General features: G+C 44.1%; 1 protein-coding gene across 1 annotated transcript; it reads right to left on the reverse strand.

Annotated features, from left to right (window-relative positions):
- Positions 1 to 5,906: 5,906 nt before the first annotated feature.
- ZFP36L2 (ZFP36 ring finger protein like 2) lies at positions 5,907 to 8,041 on the reverse strand. Its single transcript, XM_029593320.1, has 2 exons — positions 7,795 to 8,041; positions 5,907 to 7,424 (listed from the first exon to the last, which is right to left on the reverse strand). The coding sequence occupies exons 1-2, from the start codon at positions 7,843 to 7,845 to the stop codon at positions 6,228 to 6,230; spliced, it is 1,248 nt and encodes a 415-aa protein (XP_029449180.1). The 5' UTR covers positions 7,846 to 8,041; the 3' UTR covers positions 5,907 to 6,227.
- Between the last annotated feature and the right edge of the window lie 18,840 nt (positions 8,042 to 26,881).

The raw sequence follows: 26,881 nt of genomic DNA on the forward strand, positions 1-26,881 counted from the left end.
GCACTGCCCACAAGCAAACAGCAGCAGAAGACAGGAACTGCTACACCTGAGCAGACAGGTGTAGCAACAAGTCAGCATAGCACAGCCACCAATGAAGCAGGAGTGGCAGTAGCCAGTGCCACAGACCAAGCCAGGCCCAGGAAGTCAGAAGTAGCAGCCAGCAAACTGTGCCTATGACCAAGCGGGGTAAGCAGCAGAAAAGAGGTAAGAAGGGTCCCAGGATCAGAAACCCATAAAGCTGACATTGTGCCATCCTCCCTACAAAGAAAATACCTGAAGAATTAAAAAAAAAAATTCCACTCCCACAGCATTGATGGGGATGAAGGTACCATCTGTCCTACAACGGGCCCCAAATAGCAATGAAAGTGATAAAGACAGGGAATGACTAGGCAACAGTGGCACAGAAGAAGAGCTGGGGGATGACAGACCACATATTGAATGAGTCAGCAGTATAAGTTACTAAAACTGAACCATACTAAGGTGTAATAGCATAGAGCTTTCCCACACTGCTCAGCACTGGTTAGAGCCATGGAGTGCAGGGTCTAGTTTTATGCCCCACATTTCAGCCAGGACTATGGACATACTAGGGGGGGGGGGGGGGGTGGTGGTGGTGGTGAAGTACAGAAGGGAATAACTTAAAGGCTAGAAGGCCAGATCATTCAGCCGATGAGGATATATTAAATGAGTGAGATTGAATGTAGCCTGGAAGACAAGAAAAGTAACTTGGTAGTAGTTTTTACATACCTGTGTGGGGGTGATAAGAGGAAAGAACAAGTTAGAATAGGCTTAGAGTGGTATAGTTAAAAAAAAAAATAAAAAAAAAAATATATATATATAATATTGAGAAAAATGTTTTACCTGTAACACACCACCATTGGACCAAGTTACTGAGGAAGTCTTATTACTTAAGAGTTGTAAAGCTAGACAAATGCCTGGCTTGTAACTACAGTAGACCCTGCTCAGAAGCAAAGAGGATTTAAAAAAAATTACCCCCCCCCCCCCCCCCCCCAAAAAAAAAACCCCCACAACTTTTCACATCCCTAATTTTCTACAGTTAACAGAAACTGAAACAGTTGCTTTCTAATTAATTTTTTGCTGTAAAAAATTAGTTTTTGAGAGAGTTTAATCCTTTTAAGAGTGACTTGGGTAAGCCCTACAAAAAAAAAAAACACAAACAAAAAAACAAAACAAAAACAAAACACACCCCACTAGGCTGTTGCAAGTCCATTTCTGCTCCATCACCCTTAGAAAAAGTCATTTTATGTCACTGTGCTTCTGTTTACCCATGGCAAACATGTTTCTCCCCTAGAGAAACTCACCTTGTGCAGATGCCAGAACTGTTTCCATGCCATACAACCAAGTTGCTGTGTGGTTTGGAAATAGATGAGAAATGGAGTAGGATCCACACAAATCTCACCTTAACATTTAGGCAGGTCCTCACAGAACACTATAGTGAGCACACTTCAGTAATAGATGGGGTGGGGAGAATTGTGCTTCTAGGTATCCAAACCAGAGGCAAAACTTTGAGAAACCCCTCTAAAGACCCTGGAAACTTCTAAAGTGAATAGTAATCCAAACTAAAATGTTAAGTTTTACACTGCTTGACAAAATTACAAGCAGCAGAACACACCAAGCACAAATACACAGTTGTGCTGATTTTTATGACTATCAATTTTGTCTCTTTATATAAGACACGGTGGTAAATACCTTTTGACATTTTTCTACAGCTTTCCTTTCAGTATTGTGAAGTTGCTTATTTTGGAAGTTTACAGTCCATGCAATTAAGCCTCTTTGCTGCAAACTAAGGTGAATTTTCAGGCCATGCAAGAGTGCAGCACACCAGTCTGAAGACCTCAGTCCTTTCAGGGGTTGTGTGGGTGACTGAGGTACAGTATACTAGGCCTACTCTGTTTTCATAGATAAAGAAAAAATAAGCATGAAGAACTTAGAGGAGGTGATACACACCTAGACATGGAGGTATGAATCACAGAAGAGCTGCAAACCTAAGTAGTTTGTTTTAACACCATGCAGAGATTTAAAAAAACAAAAAAACACAAACAAAAAACAAACAAACAAACCCCACAGACCTGTTTGATGAATCTGACAGTTTTTCACAAATCATTTCAACATCTAAATACCAGGTACAGAACATTAATTTTTATTTACTACTCCACCACACCATCTAATGCAGACCTAAAAGCAGAAATCACAGGCAATGAGACTCATACTATTGACCAATAACTCCGATCTGACTTAACTTGCCAAGAGATACTGCATTGAGGAGCCTGGGTTACCAAGGCTATGCTCCCATTACATAGCTTGGGGCGGGAAGAAGTGTAAAAATCAGGCCCTACTGTTAAGTTCCATGGTTACCCTTTGAGCAGCTAAAATCTCCAATGGAACTGTAATTAGGAGTTAACTTAACTTTAATTAATTGAATGAGTGTTAAGCAGCCTGGTCCTCTCCATCAATTCTCAAGTCTGGTTGCTTATGCACATCTTTTGCAGTGAAAGAAATGCATGTTCTAAACTGCAAAAAAAAAAATAAAATAAATAAATTCTATCCTGTTTCTTGCAGGACTCTAGAACAATAAGCATCTCTCGCTCTCAAGGGCCTCATAATCACCAAAATTCAGCCATTACCCCCAGGGGCTTCCCCCACTCCCTACTGCAATACTTAAAGTCCTTACTAGAAATTGTGTCAATTTGATTGCAAGTTCCTCCAGCAAGTGCTGTATTTTATGTATAGACATCTAGCAGCACTATATTAAATGGTTTGGTACTGCCTCCAGGTCAATATGGGAAAACAACAAATGGGGGGGGGGGGGGGGGGGGAGTTTGCTCACCTAAGATTAGGGATAAGATTTTTCTAAGATCTAAATATTAAAAATATAATTAGGGACTTCAATTGGATTCTAAACCTGCACTTCAGCCCCCACATACAGTTTTCCAGTGGCATGCATTTAAAGTCAAATTACTTCAGTAGTCTAATACAAAGGATCTGCACCGAAGACAAAGTTCACTGTAATGGTAAGACTTATTAAAATGAACTTAGGGCCAGCAGTCCAGAGCTACTCCTTTGCACCTTATGCATTGCATTTCAGAATAAATTTTATCTTAAAAAAAAATGGTGTAGCTTAGTGGCATCTCTACAATGCTATTTAAAATTAAGTTACAGGTCTCTGGTATTCACTACATTCTTACATGGCCTTGCTCACCAATTTCACAGAAGCAAGTTTTCACCACATCTTACCCCTTGGTAGCCTCTTGCCTACCTTGTTCTATTTATAGAAAAGTATGAGAGCAGTCTGGAAGGCAACTTAGTTCAGCAACAAGAATTTAGAACTCCACCTTCAAGGCTTAGACTTAAGGATTCTGAATGTAAGAATGCCATCTTACTGAAGACATTGTTACCCACTGCAAACAACTGTCTATTAAAAAAAAACAAAAAAACACAACAAAAATGCCCCCAATCTGAAAACTAGTTTGTAACAGCCGCCATATGTTGTGTTGCTTACTCATCCCAGGATTGTGCCATTTGCATTTCAGCATCAAAAATGCAACAGTAGAAGTCAGCAACCTAGTCAGAATGTTGTAGGAATGACAGGCAGAAAGGGATATCCACTGTATATTACTCTGCTCCGCGCTCTTTCCAAAAGGTCTGTCTTTGAGCATTCTCTTCTAGTCTTAATACACTGAACCAGAGACTCAGGAGCCCTATAAGTGCCAACAGCATGGTCACACAAGCCACAGTGGGGGGGGGGGGGGGGGGGGGGGGGGAGGAACAGATCTTAAGACAGATATGCAAACATAGCTCTGCATTACTGCTTGCTACTGAAGTAGCTCCAAATACCACTGTTACAGAATGACAACTCTTTCAAAACTGAAAGAACAGACAAAGCACAGAGTTTCACCTTTTATAAAAAAAAAAAATAAAATAAAAACAAACAACCTACAATTATCTTAATAAGCCTCTGTTAAGAGATGGGTATGCACACCCTACACCAGCACTTCTGGAACTTTCCGGAAGACTAAACTAGTCTTGGCAATGTGCCAGTTTCTTCAGGAATAGAGCTATTTTGCAGCTCAAAACCTTGACTGTCCTCAGATACTGCATGTAAGGGGAAACAAATTAAGAAAAAAAACAAACCACCAGGATGAAGACCATATACTTTTTTGTAAACTTTTTTCCAAAAATTATTTTATTGGGACAACTACAAAACATTTACAGTACAAAGTTTACAGTCACACGCTCAGTTTGTAGTGAAACGGACTTCCCCAAAATATGTTACAACTCAAGATGACTTATCCTTTAGTTACATTCCAAAAAAAAAAAAAAATTTAAAAATACGTCTGTTAAAGTAGTCCAAAAAGAGTACATAGTGCTCATTCTGTACCTACTATGTACAAACAACTAAATCTACCTCTCAGTCATCCACCGTCCAGGAAAAGTTACGGAAAACTTCTCACTTACCCAGAGTAAGGAAAAATATAAATTTGGAATATTAAACAAGATATGTTCATATACTGTATAAAGTTTCAGATCCAAAAGGTGGCCTCCTTGGTTAGAAAAAGTGGTAAAAAAAACAAAAAAACATTACAATAAAACCCCATCCCTACATTCAAATTATCAAGCATTCGGAGAAAAAAAAATACTTATTTGGTTGAGGAGGTCTTTAAGGCAAGCATGGATCCTGGAAAGGCACTGTGAAACGCTACAGGGACCCTTCTACCCCCCCCCCCCCCCCCATCATTATTGCTACATACAGTTACCATATCACAGTGATTGGTGGACTATACACCCAAAATACTTTTTGGTTAATTTAGACAGCGGTTTAAATTAGGATGCCACTTTGAAGTCTGATTGCAAAGTAGTTTGTTTTTTTTTTTGGACGGACTACAACCATTTTACATTCTTAAAAAAAAAAAAAAAAAAAAAAGAAAACCAAACAAAAACCCTCCATAGAAGTTTTTCTCCTACTTCTACAGCATTGAGATTGATTTCTGTAAAAAGAAACCATGCAATCTTTTCATTTACGTAAACAAGGAAAGAAATTAATGAAATAAATATTACATACAATCTCTTAAATTAAGATTTACTCATTTACAATAAAATAACCAAGTGAAGTTACAAAAAAAGGCATATATTACTGTGAAAAGAACATACACTCCACATTTTGCAGATTAATAATGGCAATCATAATTTAAACATAATAAAAGAATATATATCTATTGCTTTTTCATCATACCTGATAAATACAGTATGAACAAATTACCAATGTATACTTTTCACAAGATAATAAATAAGTTAAATAGTTTCATACTGAGTTGTGTGCAGCAAAGTGCACCAGCAACTCAAAACAGCTTAAAAAAAAATTAAAATTAAAAAAACCCCCAAAATCAGCAGTTGTTCTCCAACAATTAAACTAAACTCACTTGAGTGCTTCCAAATAAAAAGCAACAAACTTGTTCTAAGTCGAACATCCACTAAGTGGTGGCAATGGAACCAATGTTAGACTTTGGAATGGAAGTTTTAGCATGTTATATATATATATATATTAATTTAAAAAAATACTCAAGAGGATTGTTTGTTATCAAAGGCATATTCTTGGCAGGATGTTTATATTAAAAAAATAGGTTAGGTGCATGGTGTTTTTTTTAATAACTGGATTAAAGAAAACTGTAAAAACTCAGCTTGGAGAAGGCTAAACTGCAGTTCAGGAAGTTGTTGCTTTCTGGCATAACGCTTCATTGTTATAAGGAGATGGAATGCCTGCTGGTGCATTTATATATATTTCTCACAAATCCCACCCCCCCCCAAAAAAAAAATCCCAACCCCCAAAACAAAAAATTCCCCCTTCTCCGCCCACAAGTTCTATAAAAATAGTTTGTTCTATTCATATTCTATTTTGCCCTTTTGCAAAAAAAAAAAAAAAAAAAAAAGTTTTTGTTCAACTCTCGGTATTAAAGTCCTTTTTGCCTCGTCGAGAGAAGCTGCTCATTAACACCAGTACTAGTCTGGTCTTCCCGCCCCTTCCCTACCCCCGGCTCATAGTCCCTGCAGCGCGCGCTCCCGTTCCCCCTCCCCCCCCCCCTCTGCCTTTGCACGCGCTGAGGTCTCCCCGCAATTTCAGCAACCCCCATCCCAGTGCCGGAGCTCACGCGCTCCTTTTCCCACCCCTTTGAACCCCCAACTCCCACCCCCCGCTCTCTGCATTGTGTTTGTTTTCAGTCGTCTGAGATGGAGAGCCTGCTGAAAATGGGCAACCGCCTACCGGAGTCCAAGCTGGGCGACTCGGAGCCGCTCAGGCTGCCCGAGCTGAGGGAGCCGCTCAGGTAGCTCTCGCGGTCGGACAGCGAGTCCGGGGGGCTGGGCGGCGCGTCGAAGACTGGTGACTCGGAGAGGCGTCGCAGGGGCTGGAAGGTGAAGTTGGAGGTGGTGGTGGTGGAGGGCGGCGGCGGCGGCGAGGGCGGCTGGCCGCGGTAGTAGGCGGCGGCGGTGGTGGTCGTGGGCTGGAAGTTCTGCGTCTGGATGGCGAGCGGAGCGATGAGGCCACCCAGCTCCTGGCCCGAGAAGGTGAAGGCGTTGTTGGCACAGGAGAGCGCGGCGGGCGAAAGCAGCTCCTCACAGTAGAGGCCCGAGGAGGACGACGACGAGGAGGAGGGTGGCGGCGTGCGAGACGTGGGGCTCTCCAGCAGCAGCGGCGAGTCCAGCCCGTGATGCTGGCTGGAGAAGCCGGAGAAGCTCAGGCTGTGGTGCAGCTTGGGCCGCCCCTCCCGCGGGCCGAAGTTCAGCTGCAGCCCGTCCCGGCCGGGCGCGAAGGCGGCAGTGGTGACGACGGGGCCCCGAGGGTCGCCGCCGGCGGGGGCGGGCCGCCTCTCCTCGGCGTTGTGGATGAAGTGGCAGCGGGGTCCGTAAGGGCAGAAGCCGATGGTGTGGAAGGTGCGGCACAGCTCCGTTTTGTACTTGGGGTGGCGGGTCAGGCTGCGCAGCTCGTGGAAGCCGTGGGCGAACTGGCACTTCTCGCCGTACTTGCAGGTGCCGCTCTCTTCAAAGGGCCGGCACAGCTCCGTCTTGTAGCGGGTCGAGTTGATCTGGGCGCCCGGTTTCTGCTGCTGCTGCTGTTGCTGGAGCTGCAGGAGGTGCTGGCTGCGCTCCCCGTTCTCGCTGAACGAGCGGTCGCGGAACTTGTTCTCTTTGTTCAGCAGGGCCGTGCTCACCGAGCCCTCCTTCAGGTGGCAGAAGGAGTTGCCAGGGAACTTGGAGGCGGCGGTGTTGTTGTTGGCCAGAGCCGGTAAGTTGCTGGTCGAGTGTCTGCGCAGGAATCCCGGTACGAAGCTGGAGCTGGGAGAGGTGACGGGGGTCCCCACTGCTTTCTTATCCAGCATGTTCAGGTTTAGATTGTTCAAAGATTTCTCAGTTTGCTAATTATTAAAAAACAAAAAAAAGGAGCGGGAGGGAGAGAAAAAAAAAAGTGGCATTGTAAACTTCCTAAAGTCAATACAGTTTGCAAGTTTTAAACGCCTGTTAACTTTCTGAGCCCAGCCAGTAATCGTTTCATGGCTTTAGGCCAAATATTAAAGTCAGAATCTAGCAATGACAATGCAAGTAACCTTTACAAATGTAATATTTAATAAAGCAGTCGTTCGGTCATTTAAAAAAGTGTTACTTTAAAAAGTGTTAGTTTATTTATTAAAATTCAAAGAACTTTGTCTCCTCCCGCAAAAAAAAATAAAAAAATGAAGTCTTCTTTGAGATGTCAATAAAATCGAATAACATTAACAAGCCACGTACCTTGCACAAAAAGTCGATGTCGTAGAAAGCAGATAGAAGTGTCGTAGACATTTCCAGGTCCTGTTGGGATCGAACAGACAGGCGGACTTAGCGATCCCGCGGTCTTGGGGAGGCTTTAGACAAGCCACGACTAGGTCAAAGCGTGTGTGCTGCGTGAGGTCCGTAATGTTCTGTAGAATTGCTAGCGTGGATCTGCAAGGAAAGGACTGCTGGAACTCGCGGAGTGGCCAGCGCGCGCATATAAACGCTAGAAGGGCGCGCGGGGGGAGGGATCGAACACTGACCCGGCCAGGGTCTCTAAGCGACACTCCCACCGGCTCTCTGCGAGACGGCTTCCGTAATCAGCTCCTGGCCCTCCGATTGGTCGCCACTAATTTACTCGGGCAACGCTCAGAGCGAGTTGGGCGGTGCGAACAACGGGAAGGACTACGTTGCATACTTGTGTCTTTGGGAGGACCTATACAGCTTGGCGTGGAAGCAAAAATGCTTTATCATACGTATGGATCGTTTATCGCCCTCCCCCCTTCCTGCATAGCTATGTAACCAGTTTTTGTATGTTTTGTATGGTGCTAGTAGTTTGTCACTGAATTAAGGAAGTAGGCAGAACCGTTTGTGTAAGGCCTGAGGATGGCCGCCAGTGCTATTAAATTATATTTTGCCGTCACGTATAAAGTGAAAGTTATCTCTGAACGACTGTAACCTCTGATTACTAACCACAATTATGTTACCTCACTGATTCACATCTTCGCAGAGGACTCCCCAACAGTTTTTGTTTTGATGATACGCAAATATTTAAATCATATCCCCTGTGAATTTTTCTTCAGCTAGATTTCTTTGGGGGGGGGCGGGAGATGCAGTCCTGAAGGTTTGTGGATTTTTCCACGCGTGCATGGGTTCCTGGGAACTGATTACCTACAATAGACTAGCGCCGGGAATGATCGAGACGGTAATTTGGGATACCGTGGGTTGGGCAGTTTGTGGGTCAAAGGATAAAAAGTTTGCGCGTTAACGGCGTCACAAGACCTTGAACATCCGCCAACTAGGAGAGAACCAGGCGCGGCTCCTCGTACTGCCCCCCCCGGGGATGTTGCTCGGCGCTCTTTGCCCATCCCACCGCCACAGGACTGGATGCTGCATTGGGCAAAAGTTCTCCAGTGGTTGTCGGGAACTCCCCAGCTACACTGACAAAGATAACGGGGTGCATGCGCCTTTTAGTTCGCTTCTTGCGGCAGGATGTGGTGCTGGGAGCCGAGCCAGCTTCGCGGTCCGGAGGGGAGATGGCAGGAAACGTCACCCCTCCCTCGTATGCAGAAGCAGGCCGAAGGCGATCCGGCCTACCCCTCCCAACCCAGGCACTTATTAAAACCCCAAACTACGCTAGTAAGTCATAATAAAAGATTGCAGCAAACAATGGCTTACTGTGCTGCTTTCGCGGTAGAAGCTGTGAGCGGGGTAGTGTATTTTTGGAATTCTTAAACGGATGCAGCAGTGAACACCAGATGCCTCCCTCGTGCTGACACGTTTATTCGACTCGGAGAGGGTACGAGCGAGGAGGAAGGAGGTTTTGATTTAAAGGAAGATGCTGCCCCCCAGCGACCAACTCTAGAAATGCTCAAGGAAAGAGGGCAGGCGGCTGCTGTGTTGGCTCTCGAGAGCTGGAGTTGCGATTGATTCCCCTCCCCCACTCCCGATTTATACTATTTATGGAAAAGACGAGCCTATTTTATACTGCATCTGACTTAAAAGATTTCTAACAGCTATAACAAGCGAGGTAGTGTTTCAAAATAGCTATATATAGTGTCTACAAAAAAGTTTGGGGTTTTTGGATGCAATACAGTGATCCCCTCGTTCTGAGTCAATAAGTTAAAATGAGAAAACACATTTTATTTAGACTTATATTCCACTTTTCGCAGCACTTCAAAATTTGTTTAAGATGGAGGAGAAGAGCCACCCCAGGTTACCTGGTATAACACAATTCGAAAAATTTTGTTATAATTTTCAAAATTTTATGACAAATGGGTTTATAACTTTAAATGGATGTAAGAGCTTGTAAAAAAAAAAAATGGAGCAGAAAAATACTAACACAGTCTGGCCATGCACATATTTTTCATTTTGGTTTTTTTCCCCATTTAAATTGTTTTTTAAATAAATATAATGAAACAAACATTTCAAAAAAACCAAACAAACATGACAGCTTCTGCCTCATCAAAACCATGTAAAAAGAAAATCATACCTAGCCCTCCCCTGATCTCCATCTCTTCTCCCCCCCCCCCCCCCCCCTTCCCATCCTTCGTGGTTGCTTGTCATTTTCTTCAGGTGGCCAGGGCAAACTAAGCAGTTGCCTAGAGCACCAACATTTTGGGGCTGGCAAAAACCTGCCAACATGAGGCACAGATCCAATGCTACCAAAGAAGGAAATAGGGTACTGGAGCTGTCATAAGTAGGCAAGTTGGGGAAGGGGTGTATGTGACTGAAGCTTCACCTAGGGCACCAAATACTGTTGCACCACCTCTGCAGGTGGCAGGAGAAATCCCCAATTGTCCTACCACACTAGTAAGTCAATTGCAAAAGGCACGTCCAAATGCCGGCTAACAGAGCGCACTGTACTGTATCGGCCTGTAAGTTTGTACCTGAGGCAATGGAGGGTAAAGTGACTTGCCCAAGGTCACAAGGAGCGACAGTGGCACTCGAACCTTGGTCTCCTGGTTCGTAACCCACTGCTCTAACCACTAGGCTATTCCTCCTCTCCAAGGGCTTCACGTGTGAAAACCCCCAAATTTGAAGGGGTTTTCGTTCAAAGCTCCATTTGCTAATGTTTTTGCAGATTTGCTGTTTTGCAGTAATATTTCACACACAGTCTGTGCAAATTTTTTTTGTGTAAAGATTCTCAATTGAATAACAAGAAAACAACAAGAAGGATATAGCAATGCCAGCTCTTCATACACCATGTCACATGAAACCATGAATGATCTCAAGTACACTTGATATAATTTTCTCAAAAACCCAGTTTATAATTCCCCCCACCCCCTTTGTTACAAGTTGTATGAGTGGACTACAATTCCTCAAATAACATATAGTGCAACATTAACTTCCATTTTCCAAATTGTTTTAAGAGTTGACTTCTAGCTCTGTGAGGTAATGAGTCAATATAAAGAGGCCCAAACATGAAAAATTTGGCTTTCTGTTTCTCCATCACAGCCAAATTGTGAAGCTTGTTCCTCCAATAGGTAAAACTCAAAGGTGTTTGGGGATCTCCAAAAAAATAATTTTCTTACCAATCAGAAAACCGTTTCACAACCACAATTTTGTATAATTGTGTCCAGTGATAATGAAGAAAAGTCATCAAACAACACAAGTGCAGGATTACTTTGAAGAGAAAAGTCTATTATCCTACCCATGTATGCAAGAACTGTTTGCCAAAAACATTGGGGCGGATTTTCAGAGCCCTGCTCGCCGGGAAGCCTATTTTACATAGGCCTCCCGGCGCGCGCAGAGCCCCGGGACTCGCGTAAGTCCCGGGGTTCTCCGAGGGGGGCGTGTCGGGGGCGGGCCCGGTCGTCGCGACGTTTCGGGGGCGCGTCGGCAGCGTTTTGGGGGCGGGTATGGGGGCGTGGCTACGGCCCGGGGTGGTCAGGGGGCGTGGCTGCGCCCTCCGTACCCGCCCCCAGGTCGCGGCCCGGTGCGCAGGAGGCCCGCTGGCGCGCGGGGATTTACGCCTCCCTCTGGGAGGCGTAAATCCCCCGACAAAGGTAAGGGGGGGGGGGTTTAGACAGGGCCGGACGGGTGGGTTAGGGAGGGGAAGGTGAGGGGAGGGCAAAGGAAAGTTCCCTCCGAGGCCGCTCCGATTTCGGAGCAGCCTTGGAGGGAACGGGGGTAGGCTGCTCGGCTTGGCGCGCGCCGGCTATACAAAATCCATAGCCTTGCGCGCGCCGATCCAGGTTTTTAGCAGATACGCGCGGCTCCGCGCGTATCTACTAAAATCCAGCGTACTTTTGTTTGCGCCTGGAGCGCAAACAAAAGTAGGCTATTCGCGCTCCTTTTAAAATCCGCCCCATTGGGTAACAGGACAAGACCAAAAGGCCCATGGCATTTCAGGCAAGGCTCAGAGGTCACCAACTGAGCCAGAAAAGCTCTATGTTGCAGTATGAAAATGAATCAAAAACATATACTAAATATCATATTTATATTTGTAAACAAGAATTTAACTGAAAATGTCACTTGTAAGTCTTGTTGCCATTTCTCTAATAACGTGGTAGATCAAAAGAACTGTCCAATTTTGTCAATGACTTGTGGAGAATTAAAAAAGAAGAAGGTCTAGGTTCTTGTATATCAATTACCTCTAAGACATATGACCAACATTTGTTATGTAAATAATTAGACTTTAGACTATATGTATAATGGTTCAATTGCAGATATCCAAAATAATCAGTTTGGGCTAGAGCATATTGATCCTGCAAACACTGGAAGGAAAGAATAGAACCCTGAGAATTAAAAACAAATGTGAAAGTACCAGTAATCCCTTTCAACTCCAATTCCTGAAAACATGTGACATTCTGGGTGGAAAATTTCTGTTGCCCAGGATTGGTAAATAAGGAGAACAATGATAAGAGATATGTAAAAAGTGAGCAGTCCATCTCCAAGATCACCAGTTTACTAGTTCCAAATTGTTCAGGAATGTTAGGTAAGGCGGCATGGAGAATATAGCAAGGGGACAAAGGAGACACAATGCCAGCTTTCACCGAAAAGGCATATAATAACTACTAGTAAGAAGCCCGTCTCTAATGTATCTCAAGTTAGCCACACAATTATAAAACTGCAAATTATTAAACACTGCCCAGGGTTTTACTTGGTGCAATATGAGATTGCTTAGTAGGCCTTAAATATTTCCTCCAATATTTTGTCACCAAACATTCAGTTGACTGAGTGAGATAAACAGGTATCAGGGAGGACGTATAAATCCATTTTGGCAAGAATAGCATTTTAAAAAGTTGAATCAAACCCACTAAAGATAAGAGGAAAGGAAGTCCATTTCAACATTGTCTTCTCAGTTTTTTTCAACAAATGGGCCAAATTTTGTTACTCAATAAGGTTAGGCTTTTATTTCTGAACACTCCTAAATATTTAAAAGAATTGGGGGCCTATTTTAAAGGAAAAGAGCCCTCCCACTGAGCAGACATGAAAGCTCCAAGAGGCATTGCTTCGGATTTGTCTGAATTTAGACTTACGCCTGATAAGGAACCATATTCCTAAAACTCCAAAAGACAGGCAAACACATTTTTGGCTCAATTGCATATTGTCCACAAAGGCAACCACGTTACCTAATGGGACCCTTCTGTAATATTATGATTGTGGGGAATTTGTAAAAAGGGACAAAACGTTAAAAAGGGAAGGAGGAAAGAGATATTCCTGATGGGTACCACGTTGCAAAAAACCCCCAAAACCTTAGCGAGGGTACCATTTATCAAAATAAAAGCTTTAGGAGAAGAACATAGAACATTTAAAACTTTCAAAAAAATAACTCATACCATAGAAATGTAGTAATTCAAACATGAAGTCCCAGCTGACTCTGTCAAAGGACTTTTCAGCGCCAAAGCTTATTAATAAAGAATTCATCTGATCCAGATGGTTCGTTCTATAGAGGCTATCAATTTATGGACATTAACTACAGACGGTCAACCTTTGACAAAACCCACTTGAGAGTCCAACATCAAATCAGGCACCAAGGCCCAGTGGGCTGCGAGCGGAACCCATCCTGCTCGCAGCCAAGGACCAACCAGGATTTATTGCATCTTGGGAACAATCATATTTCTTATGTTCAGGATGTGGCTTTCATTAACCTTCCAAACTTGAAAAGTCTGTACTTAAAAGGCAATGATATTGAAAGACTAACCATTGGCATGTCTAGGGTTTTGCAAAGCTTACATTATATTTTGAAAATAATTTGATAAGGGAAATTCAACCTGCTGCTTTTAGTCTGATGCCAAATCTGAAGCTACTGTTTCTTAATAACAATCTGATGAGAACTCTTCCAACAGATACCTTTGCAGGTATGTATGTCCCTGGCCAGATTAAACTTGGGAAATAACCACTTCCTTTACCTTCCTATGACTAGAGTCCTGGAGCACCTTATTGCTATTGTGCAGATTGACTTCAAATAGAATCCCTGGGATTGCACCTGTGATATAGTAACTATATAGCAGTGTGAGGGTGCCTGTATGTGACAGAGAGGGAGGGAGCCTGTGTGAGGGAGTTTATGTGAGTGAGAAATTGGTAGACTGTATATGTGAATGAGGGTGTATCTGCGTGTGTGAGGGAAGTTGCATGTCTGTGTGTGAGAAATGGAGCTTAGGTGCGAGGGTCTATGTGTGAGAGAGAGGTAGCCTGTATGAGGGTGTGTGTACAAGAGAAGGTGGTGTGTTTGTGTGAGAGGGAGCCTGTACGAGGTGTGTGTGTGTGTGTGTGACTGTGAGAGAGGGAGCCTGTATGAGGGGTTTTTTTTGCATGCCAAAGAGAGAGGACGCCTTTGTGAGGGTGTGGAGTGTGTTTGAATGCCAGAGGGACAAAGGGGCTGTATGAAAGAGGGGTCAAACTCTGGGAGTGGAAGCCTGGGGGTGGAGATAGTAGAAGGGGTTAAGCTTGGAGGGGGACAGGAGAGATAGTGAAGAGTGGAGGAGTTGAAACTTGTGAGCAGAGTGAAAGGTGTCTGGTCTTTCGGGTAGAGAGAAGGGTGGAAGGGACACATACTTTTAGGTGAATTCTGCTTAATATATTTAAAAGTCTGCATCTTTGATAAAAACGTTTCCATATTATATTTTAAATTAAATACTATGATGTGATTATATTGGGGTAGATTTTCAAAGGGTTACGCGCGTAACCCCCGAAAACCTACCCCTGCGTGCGCAAGCACCGGGACGCATGTATGTCCCGGGGCTTTCAAAAATGGGCGGGGCGGGGGCGTGGTGGCGGTCCAGGGGTGGGGCCAGGGGCGCTTCTGAAACATCGGCCGTGCTGGCAGGCGTAACTCCATTGAATAAGGTGGGGGGGAGGGTATTTAGGTAGGGCCGGGGGGTGGGTTAGATAGGGAAAGGTGGGGAAAAGCCATCAGGGCTCCCCTTGGGCTCACCCCCTTGTGCACGCCTACCCTGGGTTTTATAACATGCGCGCGGCAGCGTGCGCATGTTATAAAATCGGGTGTACATTTGTGTGCACGGGTAGCAAGCACAAATGTACCCCTTGCACTTAAAATTTAAAATCGGCCCCATTGTGTTATTTTGTCTTTAGTATGCATACTTATGCAGAATTTTACATTTTTGTGTGCATAATTCCCCCAGGAGCAATTATAGCATTATCATTTTCTGCTGCTAACAGCCAACCACCAGGGACCCAAGCTCTTTCTCCCTTGTTCTTGTCACCTTTCTCTTGTTTCCCCTTCTTTTCATTACCATCTCTTCTTACTGGCCTCTAGATTTTATTTTTATTGTTTCCACCCAATTTTCTTCTCTCCTACACTTTCATTCCTTTGTCTCCTATCCCCTCCACCTTGTTCCCATGTTCTTCATCTTCACATCATTCTTCATCCATATACCTCATTTTTCATTCTTATCCAACTCCATTCCTTTCCCACCCACCCTCTTTCCCCCTACAACCTCTCCAGTGTGCAACTGCAGCAGCAGAATCCTCTGCCTCTCCACACTTCTTCCCCAGCATCTGTGCATCTCCCTGCATCTCGTTTCCCTTTCCCAGCATCTGCTCTTTGATTCGTGCCCCTTCCCTGCAGCAGTGGAACCTGTGAATTAAAAAAAAATAAAGGCAAACCTCTCAGTTGGTGGTCAGTGGTACTGGCCCTTTAAACAAACCAGGACTTTGCTTCTGTGATGGACGGAGTTCATGGTTTTTTGTTTTTTTTTTATTTAATTGGATCTCGGAGTGTGGCAGTGAGAATGGCACAGATGCACTGAAAAAAGCAAGAGGGGATTGTGGTCAGGAACCATCCGAGGAGACAGAGTTTGTCCTGGGCTGCCAACTACTCTGCTGAAGCTATGCCAGCAACTTCAAAATTCAGGTGGCCCTGCCTTCTTGTTGCTGATCTGCTGCACCACCAATGAACAACATTTATCTTTTTTTTTTTTTTTTTAATTCCTGTTTCCAAGAATGTGCATACAACACATGAACACCCAAGAGAAATGCGCAACCCTTTTTTTGTGGATGGTGTCCTGAAGGTCCATAAATGAATTTATAAGGCAGGGCTATTTCTTCTGCCACTTCCCCAATGTTCCCAAGGGGTGAATTCTTTCTATGGGGGGGGGGGGGGGGGGGGGAAAGCTAACCTTCTTGGCCCAGCTAGTAAAAACCTTCCATGTGTATGTGTTACCATGGCTCTTTTGGACAGGCATCTTCAGAAACCAGGTTGGACTCGCTGGATGGATGTTCAAAATAAAGTTTATTGTGATTTTAAAATAATCAATAGGAGCAAATAATAAAGTGTCCAGTTAACATCCAGTTTCTGTAGCCATATGGGAGTACAGATTTAAGATGTATCTACCTCCTTGGAAGTGTCCTTTGGCACTGGAGCTTGAAACTTGTGTATCCTCCATGGGTGGAGTGACCCTACTTTCCAAGGTGGCTGGGGTATCCTAACCTTGATGAATGTCCCCTTCCCCACAGTATCTGATGTTCAGATGGTACTGCTGAACTCCAACCTGTCTGTGCTCTTTGTCCCAGGGTGGAAACTCCGTTGAGGATCTCCAGATGCTCTTCTCCCTTAATGTCCTCTTCTCAAGATAAACTGCAGACCCTTCTGGAGGTAAAGCCTCTACTGGATCAGGTCTTACAGTCCAGCTCTGGGTAAGGGAGGGGCAGAAAAAATACTTCTATCCCAACAGATTTGTCTAGACAAGAAAACAACACTGGAATTTGTACGTGTGGTCTCTTCAGCCTCCTCTTATTGGGGCAAAGTGGTGTACAGATCCCTCATGCACTTCTGGAGAGGGGATTTCTGCCTCCCAGAAGGCACCAGTCGAAACAAAAAAAGCAAAAATCTTATTAACCTGAGCTCAAAGGGGCAAAAACAGCTCTCTATGGCTCTCTTCCCTCCAGTCTCTTATCTGGCAGGGCAGAATCTCTCCCTTCCTTATCTAGTCAGGGAGCCTAAACGTGGAGAGCACACTCTATACAGGCCTTTCCTTCCTGAAATCAAAGCTACACTGCCTCACTCCTAATTCCCCCTCATGGACTAAGGGTTAGCAATTCTAGCAAGCCTCTGAGGGAGGTGCTAGTTGGAATGGTATGCCACTCTAGATCAGAACTTCTCAACCACTATGCCATGGCACACTGGTGTGACGCAGCAAGATCCATCCTGTGCCACAGTAGTCTCCCCCCCTTCGTTCTCCACTGTAGTGTTGCACTGCAGCAGGGCCGTCATTAGCACCAGGCACATGGGGCTTGTGCCCTGAGTCTCAAGCTCAGTGCCTCGAATCTCAGTGGCCCTGCTATTTTTTTTTTCAATCCCGGCTGGGCCCAGGCCAAACACAGAAGACTGCCGAATGTGCCTGAGCCACATGGATGAAGAAAGAAGATTCCTGGAAGTGTCCGGGCTACTTGGCCAAAGAGCAACGTTGCTGCATTGGGCCCAGGCTGCATGGCCAATAAGAGAATGTTGCTGCGTTGAGCCCATGCCATGCGACTAGAGAGAGAAGGTCGATCCACATGGTGGAAGAGAGGTAGCTGCGGCAGGGTCAAAGAGAAGAGACTGCTGCCACTGGGAAAATGTACATTCGGGGGGAGCGAGAGAGAGTGTATGAGAGCTTGTATGTGTGAGTGCGAGTAATAGCATATGCAAGAGGTTGTGTGCAGTACATGTGCAAAAGGGGTGATTGTGAGCAACAGTATGTGTGACAGTTGTGGAGTATGTGAGCAATAGCATGTGTGAGAGCTTGTGTGTATGTGCATGTGAGTGCTGCTGCATGGATTCTACGAGGTAGCTGCTGCTGCCTGCACATACCAGGGAGAGAGAGAGAGCATGCAAGAACATATAGGGGAGAAAGAACATGAGAGAGATCTGTGGTGCCTGTGTGAGAGAGAAAGATTGTGAACCTGCTTGTGTATGTGCCCATGTATGAGAGAGACTGGGAGCCTACTTTTGTGTGTGCCTATGTGTGAGAGAGACAGTTTGGGGTCTGTTTGTGGTGTGCCTGTGAGAGAGAAGGAATGGGGAGCCTGCTTTTGTGTGAGCCTATGAGAGAGAAATTGGGAGTCTGCTTGTGTGCGTGCCTAAGAGAAAGAGAGATTGGGACTGCTTGTGACTGCCTGTGAGAGAGAGATTAGGAGCCTACTTGTGCATGTCCCTTTGTGTGAGAGACAGACTGGGAGACTGCTTGCACCTGCGCCTGTGTGTGCGAGAGAGAGAGAGATTGGGAGACTGCTTGTGTGTGAGCACCTGTGTGAGGGAGAGATTGGAATACTGCTTGTGTGTATGCCTGTGAGAGAGAGATAGATTGAAAGCCTGTTTGTGTGTGCCTGTGAGAGAAAGATTGGGAGCCTGCTTGTGTGTGTGTGCCTGTGAAAGAGAGATTGGGAGCCTACTTGTGCGTATGCCTGTATGTGTGAGAGATGGGGAGACTGCATGTGTGTGTGCGAAAGATTGAGATACAATTTGTGTGTGTGTATCTGTGTGAGAAAGATTGGGAGCCTGCTTGTGAGTGTGCCTATGAGAGAAAGTGAAAGAGATTTGGAGCCTGTTTGTATGTGTGCCTGTGTGAGCATGCATGGCTGTGAAATCCTGTGTGTCACATACAGGTTTACAAAGGCACACACACAAGTATGTGTCTGTAAGGAAGAGAGAGCCTGTGTATGTGAGAGTATGTGAGAGCATAGGCATGTATAAGAGAGGGTGTGTGTGAGAGAATGAATGGATTATTGAGGGAATGTGAGAGAGAATGAATGTTATTGTGTGTGTGAAAAAGAGAGAAGATAAAATTGATGCAGCTCTCCCTCCCCCAATCCATGACAATCTCAAGGTGACTGGAAATCAAAAGATCCCAGGTATGGAGAGCAGGAGTTTTAAAAATCCTTATTTTAATTATTGAGTGATGTTTGATGTTTCTGTTTTGAAATATTTTGTTGGTGTTTTAGGAAATTTATAACAAGATTTTTTAAATTATTGGATGTTTGTTGGACGTTTAACATTTATTTTTTTATTATTATGAATGTTTTATGTCTTCATTTTATTGCTTGATGTTTTGTGAGGAATGATGATGTTTCTGTTTTTCCATTATTGCACTGCATAATAGTCAGGCTTGTAGTTTCCAGTTCAGTTTTTTGTTGGTACATTTCTATTCATATTTTATGGCTTTTCTATTTTGTTTTGGTAAGGGTCTGTCTTGTGTAATGTCTATTCTTGCTGTGAAAATTATGGTACCTTTTTTATCACTGGTGTTTACGACATTATGGTCATCCCTTCTTCATTTCTATTTTAACAAAACTTTGCTCTTTATTAATTTCACCTGCATTTTATTTTCACTGCTGTTAGTAGATATTAGGTGATTATTTTAAGCAAGGGATGCACTTAGCCAACGTTCCCTTTAAGGACTGGGTTGCTGTGAGAATAAAAGTGATAGACTTTTTTGCATCAAAGAAATGGTAACCAAAATGGGAATTGTAACCAAAAAGTTTTGCACACAGCAAACCAATCCTTAAAGGGAACATTTGGTGTTGGGGGAGAAGGAGATTGGGATTGGATCTTGAGAGGGGCTGGGTTTAGAAAGAAAAAGAGTGCTGCTAGGGCTGGCCCTTGGGGAGGGAAGGAAATGCTGTTCAATTGCATGTACATTTCCTGGCATTTTCACAGTCACATGACCAGTGACCGGGGGTATGAATATGTGTGACATTGTCAATTTTGGCTCGGTGTGCCACAAGGATCAAGCAGACTTGAAAGGGTGCCCCAATATAAAAGAGGTTGAGAAGCTCTGCTCTAGATGACTAACCATGGGCTGGGAGCTAGGGACATCTAGTGGAGACCCAAGAGAGATTCTACAAATGAACAGAAAGTGAAACACATTTTAAATGTATTTCTTTTTTAATTTCATTTTCCAAGGAACAATTTGGAGTGGGATAACAAAAGTACATCCTAAGGAAGCATTAAATGGTCTGAAAAGGCAGTACAGACATGCTTATTTTGAGTGTGAATGACAGTGACCAACATACAAACCTAGCAAATTATATACAGAGATTTTTGATTCCATGCTCTCATTTTTTGTAAATAAAATATTTGCCATTCTTTTAGGTGGATGTTTGGTTAATTTCTTTAATTAGTTTCTTTCCTTTCACCATTTCGGTTCTTTCTTTTTTCTTTAAGTTTCATTCCTTTATCTCTTCCTGTATCTTGGCTGTTGTACCCTTCTCTCATCCACTCTCCTCTCCTTCCCCATGCACCTGTCTTGATGCACTCTCTTTTCTCCTCCCTTGTTTTTTTCCCCTCTTTCCACAGTCCTCTCTCACTGTCCCTTTGTGTTATCAAAGTTTGCTGGGCGAACAGCGCAGGGTTAGCAGTATCTCAGAGAATTTGGCATTCAAGCTCACACTGCAGCCACTGGCCTAATTAAGAAGAATTTCCAAGCACACCTTGATATGTTTGCCTATAAAGATTACAGCTTATGAACTCCAGGAGGAGGCAACTCTTTGGCACAATGCAAGTATTAAGAAGGCAAAGGCATTAGTAAAGTTGAGCGATGGAAATTCTCTGCTTTGTCTTCAAATGCTTAAACAGGCCCATGAATACCTCTTTCAACCTCTTCCCCCACTGCATGCTCTCAAGGAAACTCCAGTCTGACGAAATGGCTCGTCTTTCCTCTCCTCCGCTACCTGCCACCAGATTGTCCTGCACAAGACTCCACGCTTTCAGCTGTTACACACCACACATTTTAAAACAAAGTACCACTGGTACCGCGCCTGGAGCCATGCCACTCAAAGGTCAGGAAAAAAGCTAAGGCATGATTTTTCAGCCAGGCCTTTCCCTTAAGACCCACATCATTGGCCCAACTTCCTGAACACCCGACGAGGGGCCTGTTTTCTACACAACAGGGACACAACCGGGTCTTGAAATTATCCTACAAATGGGTTTTCCTATGCTGGATCCCAATGCTTCACTACTTGCAAATCCTGATGCAATTGTAAACTGTTCTAATGCCTTTCCGTTCATTTAAATTTATAGAACTCCACTTTGAGACCACCTTTGGGAAAAGGCAGAATATAACATGTTCACAAATACATAAAGAGAATTCCCAACATACCCTAGCTTAGGAATGAGGTTCATTTCTGTCAAGGTATGAGCAAAACCAAACCCATTGGAGAACCCTGCTCCAAACAATACCGTTTAGTGACAGAGGAGCACAGGAGGGGGCAGGTGGCTGAAGAAGTGGAATGACAGAAGGTGATAGTGGTTGTTTGGGTGTTGCCTTGAAAGGCCCATATTCTTCTTTTTTTTATTTTTTTTAGCCCCAGCAGTTTCCTCCTGCTCCTTTGGGCCTCTAGCTGAATAGGGCCTGGGTTCCTGGTGTGATGAGCCTTCATCCACAACTTCCTAGGAATTTTCCCCTCTCACCAGCATACCTAGTCTGGACATTGTAACTATGGTCCTGGGCTGGGGGCAATGCACCATGGCTCTTTCTGTAACTCTGGACTTATGGGGTCCTGAATCTGACCACTAGGTGTCACTTTTGAGCCATGACCATGACCCTTCTCTACCCATCCACGCCGCCCACCCCTGAAAACTATCTGCAGCATCCCTAGCCAGCCAGTAAGCTGAAGACCCAACTCAGGGATCAGACTGAGGACCTTCTGCAACGCAGTGCAATAGCACTGCCAGTGAGCTACCGGGCTGGCTGGGCCACGATTCTGTGGCTGTTCAGAAAATTGGGGGCCTGCTTATGTTTGACTGGCATTGAAAGAGAAAAGGTAGGACAGCACATAAGAAAACTTTGGCTTCTGTTTATGCCATTTGCTTATTTATATACTATTCCTGCCTATATGAACTTAACTTTAAGCAAAGTGACCAGCTGTAGGAGGAAGTTAATAAACCCGACTATATCCTTTCAAGCTCTGCTCTAGGTACGAATCTACACTGTCAGCCAATATTATTTTCGGCTCCAAGGAAAGATTTTTCAGTTTTTTAAAAAATAATGTGGTGACTTGAAATAACAGTAATTATTTCTTTTTCATGAACGACATACTCAAAAAATTAATCTCTTCTCAGGGTAACTATCAGGGAAAGCTCTCTTCATTCCTGCTTTAAACTACAAACTATTGAAACATTTTATGCATTTTGTGGAACAATCAAAATAATGCATTACGTAGAGACCATGACTGTCCTACTGCAATCTGCTCACAAAGAATGTTTGGATTTTCTGTCCATCCCAAACAGGGATACACCTTTCCCAAAAATGTATCATAGTCCATTCCAGCATTATGAGACAGAGAAACTTAGAATGTGATAGCAGATAAAGACCATAAGGCCCATCCAATTTACCCATCCACTCCTAATTTAATTAATTAATTAATTGTAAACCGGCATGATGTGATACCCTCACGAATGACGGTATAAAAAAAACTAAAATAAAATAAATAATTAGCTTTACAATCCCTTTCTCTCCCTCAGAGATCCCATGCTTTCTTGAACTCTGACACTTCCACTGGGAGGTCGTTCCATGCATCCACCATCCTTTCTGAGTTTATTCTCTTTCCACCATCATCCTATGATACATATTCTAAAGTCTCCTTCCATTTCCGGATGGGGGGAAGGAGATGCTGAACATATGTAACTCCTTGTAGGTATTTAAATGAGTATCTTATCCCTCCTTTTCTCTAGAGCAGTGGTTCTCAACTTTTTTTCGGCCGGGACACACCTGACAGATGGTTCTCACATGCATGACATACTGAACATGTGACCGTCATGGGGCAAAATGTAAATATACATTCTGCATCCTTAGCAACCCCCTCGACCCCCAAAAATGGGTGCAGAGCAGAACTAGGGCATTACCCGTACAACTCACCATACAAAAAAAGATATTCTGGTTCTGATGACATCTCAGTAAAAGCAAAACAAACTCTCTTTACTGGCAGGCACAATACCCCTCCTTATGAAAAGACAGTAATTTACCACTACAAATATTTAACCAGGCCCTAAACACTAATACACCTCCTATTAGGAAAACAGAGCAAGCCAAGCTGCTATAGATACCCACTCAGAAATAATTGTAAAACTATACTAATACATGTTACAAAACAGCTGATGAACAGAATAACATCCAACAATTAAAAACTCATAAAAATTATTAAAATTTGTCCAAATATCAATACAATATTTCAAAACAGCAGACACATCACATAATACCCAATAATAAAAATGGCAGTCAATCAAGAAAAATAAACTTAAATAGCCACTTTTATTTACCCTCTCCAGCAACTCTCCTACTCCTTTCCCTTGCAGCCAATAGCACTCACCAGAAGCAGCAGTGCCTGCTGAAGCTGTCCTCACAGTCCTCTTCCTTAGGGCCCACAACCAGTTACTCACACACATTCTCTGTCTCACACAGACCAGTAACCTCCCTAACTAGTATCTGTTCCTCACACACACACTAGTCACCTCCCTGATCAGTCAGTCTCTCCCACACACAGACCAGTCACCTCCTTGACTAGTCTGTCTCACACATACACACACACACGTCATCTTCCTGACCAGTCTGCCTCTTTCTCACAGAAACACATCACCTCTGACCAGTCTCTCTCTCAATCTCACACATGCTCTGTCACTTACATACAAGCTCTCAATCACACACAAATGCTCTTGGCTCTCATTCCTACAACGAACACAATGGCCACTCACGCACCCATTCTACCACACACACACACAAAGCTGCCATTCACGCACCCAGGCATCCATTCTACCACACACACACAAAAAGCTGCCACTCACGCACCCAGGCATTCATTCTACCACACACACACACAAAGCTGCCACTCACGCACCCAGGCACCCATTCTACCACACACGAAGCTGCTACTCACCACCCAGACACCCATTCTACCACATACACACACGAAGCTGCCACTCACGCACCCAGGCACCCATTCTACCACACACACACAAAAAGCCTCCACTCACGCACCCAGGCATTCATTCTACCACATACACACACGAAGCTGCCACTCACGCACCCAGGCACCCATTCTACCACACACACACAAAAAGCCTCCACTCACGCACCCAGGCATCCATTCTACCACACACACGCAAAGCTGCCACTCACGCACCCAGGCACCCATTCTACCACCCACACGAAGCTGCTACTCACCACCCAGACACCCATTCTACCACATACACACACACACACGCTCTCACTCATGCACCCAGGCACCCATTCTACTACACAAATACAAAGCTGCTACTCATGCATCCATTCTACCACAGGCACACAAAGCTGCCACTCATACACACACACACAAGCTCACATGGAGCCTCTTCTCATTGTTTGGCCCAATAAGTCTGGCCTCTGCTTATCAGCCACCACTGGCCTGACCTCCGGCAGTGTGCAACATCTCTCCAGCTGCCGCTGGCCTGGCCTACGGTGGCGCAGGGTCGCTCTGCTCTTTGGCCCCACTGGCCTGGCCTCCGGCGGCAGTGCACAGGTCTCTCCACATTTCAGACTCACCCCTGGGAAGAAGGGAAGCACAAGTGGGGCAGTGGGACACCGGGAACTGAGACACACCTGCCGGTGCTTGACGACACATTGGTGTGTCGCGATACACCGGTTGAGAATCGCTGCTGTAGAGTATACATACTTAGATCTTTTAAGTCTGTCCTCATATGCTTTATGATGAAGACCGTTGACCATTTTAACAGAAGTCCTCTGGACTGACTCCATCTGGTTTACATCCTTTTGAAGATGCGATCTCCAGCATTGTACACAGTACTCCAAATGAGGTTATACGGAGGCAATATCACCTTTTTCCTGCTGACTACTCCTCTTCCCATGGTCCCAAGAATCTTGGCATTTGCCCTTGCCTTATCTATTTGTTTGACCACTTTAAGATGATCAGATATGATCACAGAACTTCACCCCTATATTGTTAGTCCAGAAGGTGGCTACTAAAATGTCAGTAGTCATCATTCTAAAGATGACTTAAAGATCTAAAAAACTGTATACCCTAGAGGAAAGGCAGAATAGAAGAGATGACTATGGTACCTGAATGTGATCTGCTTTGAAGTGTCACAACAGGCAGAATACAAATTAAAGATCCCAACTTTGGGCTGAAGAGATATGATAAAGACATTTAAATACCTCCACAGTTTCAATGGAAAGGAGGCTCTCTAATGAGGAGTCATGGGATGAGGTTGAAAGAGAATAGACTTCGGAGTAATCTAAGGAAATATTTCTTTACAGATAGGGTAGTGGATGCAAAAAAATAGCCTCCTCATGGAGATGGTAGAGACAAAGACAGTATCTGAATTTTAAAAAAGCATGAGATAAACACAGATGATCTCTGAGGGAGTGGGATTGTAGAGTTGAATAGTTGATATGGATAGGCAGACTGGATAGGCCATATGGTCTTTTTCTGCTATGTTTCTATTGAATTAATCCCTTTGGTTTTTTTTAAATCGAAATGCATGACCTTGCATTTTTTTTCAACATTAAATTTAAGCTGCCAAACTCTAGATCTCTTCTGAAGTTTCACAAGATTCTGCTTCATGTTCTTCATACCGTCCAGGGTGTCTAACCTGTGGCAGAGTTTGGTATCATCCATAAAAAAGCCAATTTTACCCAATATGCCTTCTGCAACATTTAAAAAATGTTGAACAGAACCAGTCTCAGGTCTAGTCCCTGTGACACATCCTTTTACCACTACTCGTTGTTGTCTTCCACTTAACCAGTTTTTAATCCAGTCACTCCCTTTAAGGCTCATTCTCAGGGCACTCAATTTATAAGTTGCCTCTGAGGAACCGTGTCAAAGTTCTTGCTGGAACCCCAGTACTCTACATCTAGCGCTCTCTCTGATCTCTCTGATCAACCAGTCAAAGAATTTGATTGGATTCATTTGACAAGACTGCTTTGGATTTCAGAAATTGCACTATCCTCTGTTTTAGCAAAAATTTTATTCATTTACTCCTAGGGAATGCCTTTGTGTTGTATATAGTGTTTAATCACCAAGGGCTAGATTTTCCATTAGGCACATATGCCTAGGGATGCCTGCACTGCAGCTTAAAAGAATGGTAGGTATGCAGGGGCGGATTGGCCTATCGGGGGATTGGGCATCCCCCGGTGGGCCGGTCGCTCTAGTCATGTGGTCTGCCGAGCGCGGCCGTGACAGAGCCGCGCTCGGCAGACCATGTGGTATCTTCGGGGCCGGCCTGGGTGGCGAATCCCCAGGCTGGTCGTCATCGGGAATCCGCCCCTGTAGGTATGCTTATTTTAAGAATTTGGAATAAATTGATATTAATGTGTGTGTGTAGGGGGGAGAGATTGAGGATTCCTGTGCTTTAACATCATGTTGCTGTGATCCTCTACATCTTGTAGATGGGGGGGGGGGGGGGGGGTTTAGAGGGAGAAGATGCTGAAGATCCTGTGTTTAGGAGGCTCCCAGCTCTGATTGCACCAGGGCAATCTCTCCTCTATTGCAGTCTACATGTGTAGGGATGTACATAAACTCATCAGCATGCAACAGTGGAAAACTTACAAAATCTCTTCCCTCCCTACCTGAAGGGAAAGGGATGCTCAAGAGTGTAATAACTGGAGAAAATTACATTTGGTCTTAAAAATAACTCAGAAGGATTTGATCGGATACAGAAGATGTATTGGTCAAGGAGGAGGTCCTTCCAAGAAGGGTTTTAGTAATTTAAATTAGGTTTGGGATATGTTTTCACCGGTCATATCTCTACTATTTTTTGTGTTATGTATTCTATTATATTTTTTGCTTCTTGCCGTCAATCTGTTCTTTTGCTGAATGGTGTCTTGAAATAAAGAGTTAGTAAAAAAAAAAAAAAAGAAAAAAGTCCAACAACTGAGCTTTAAGCAACTGCTTGAAAAAGTGACATGTG

The sequence above is a fragment of the Rhinatrema bivittatum genome, chromosome 3, assembly GCF_901001135.1.
Source record: "Rhinatrema bivittatum chromosome 3, aRhiBiv1.1, whole genome shotgun sequence".
Lineage (NCBI taxonomy): Eukaryota > Metazoa > Chordata > Amphibia > Gymnophiona > Rhinatrematidae > Rhinatrema > Rhinatrema bivittatum.

Bases quoted from the DNA above. Each gene is read 5' to 3' on its own strand.
- ZFP36L2 (XM_029593320.1), bottom strand. From the start codon at position 7,845: ATGTCTACGACACTTCTATCTGCTTTCTACGACATCGACTTTTTGTGC. The intron at 7,425-7,794 runs GTACGTGGCTTG...TTTAATAATTAG, and splicing joins ACATCGACTTTTTGTGCAAG to CAAACTGAGAAATCTTTGAA.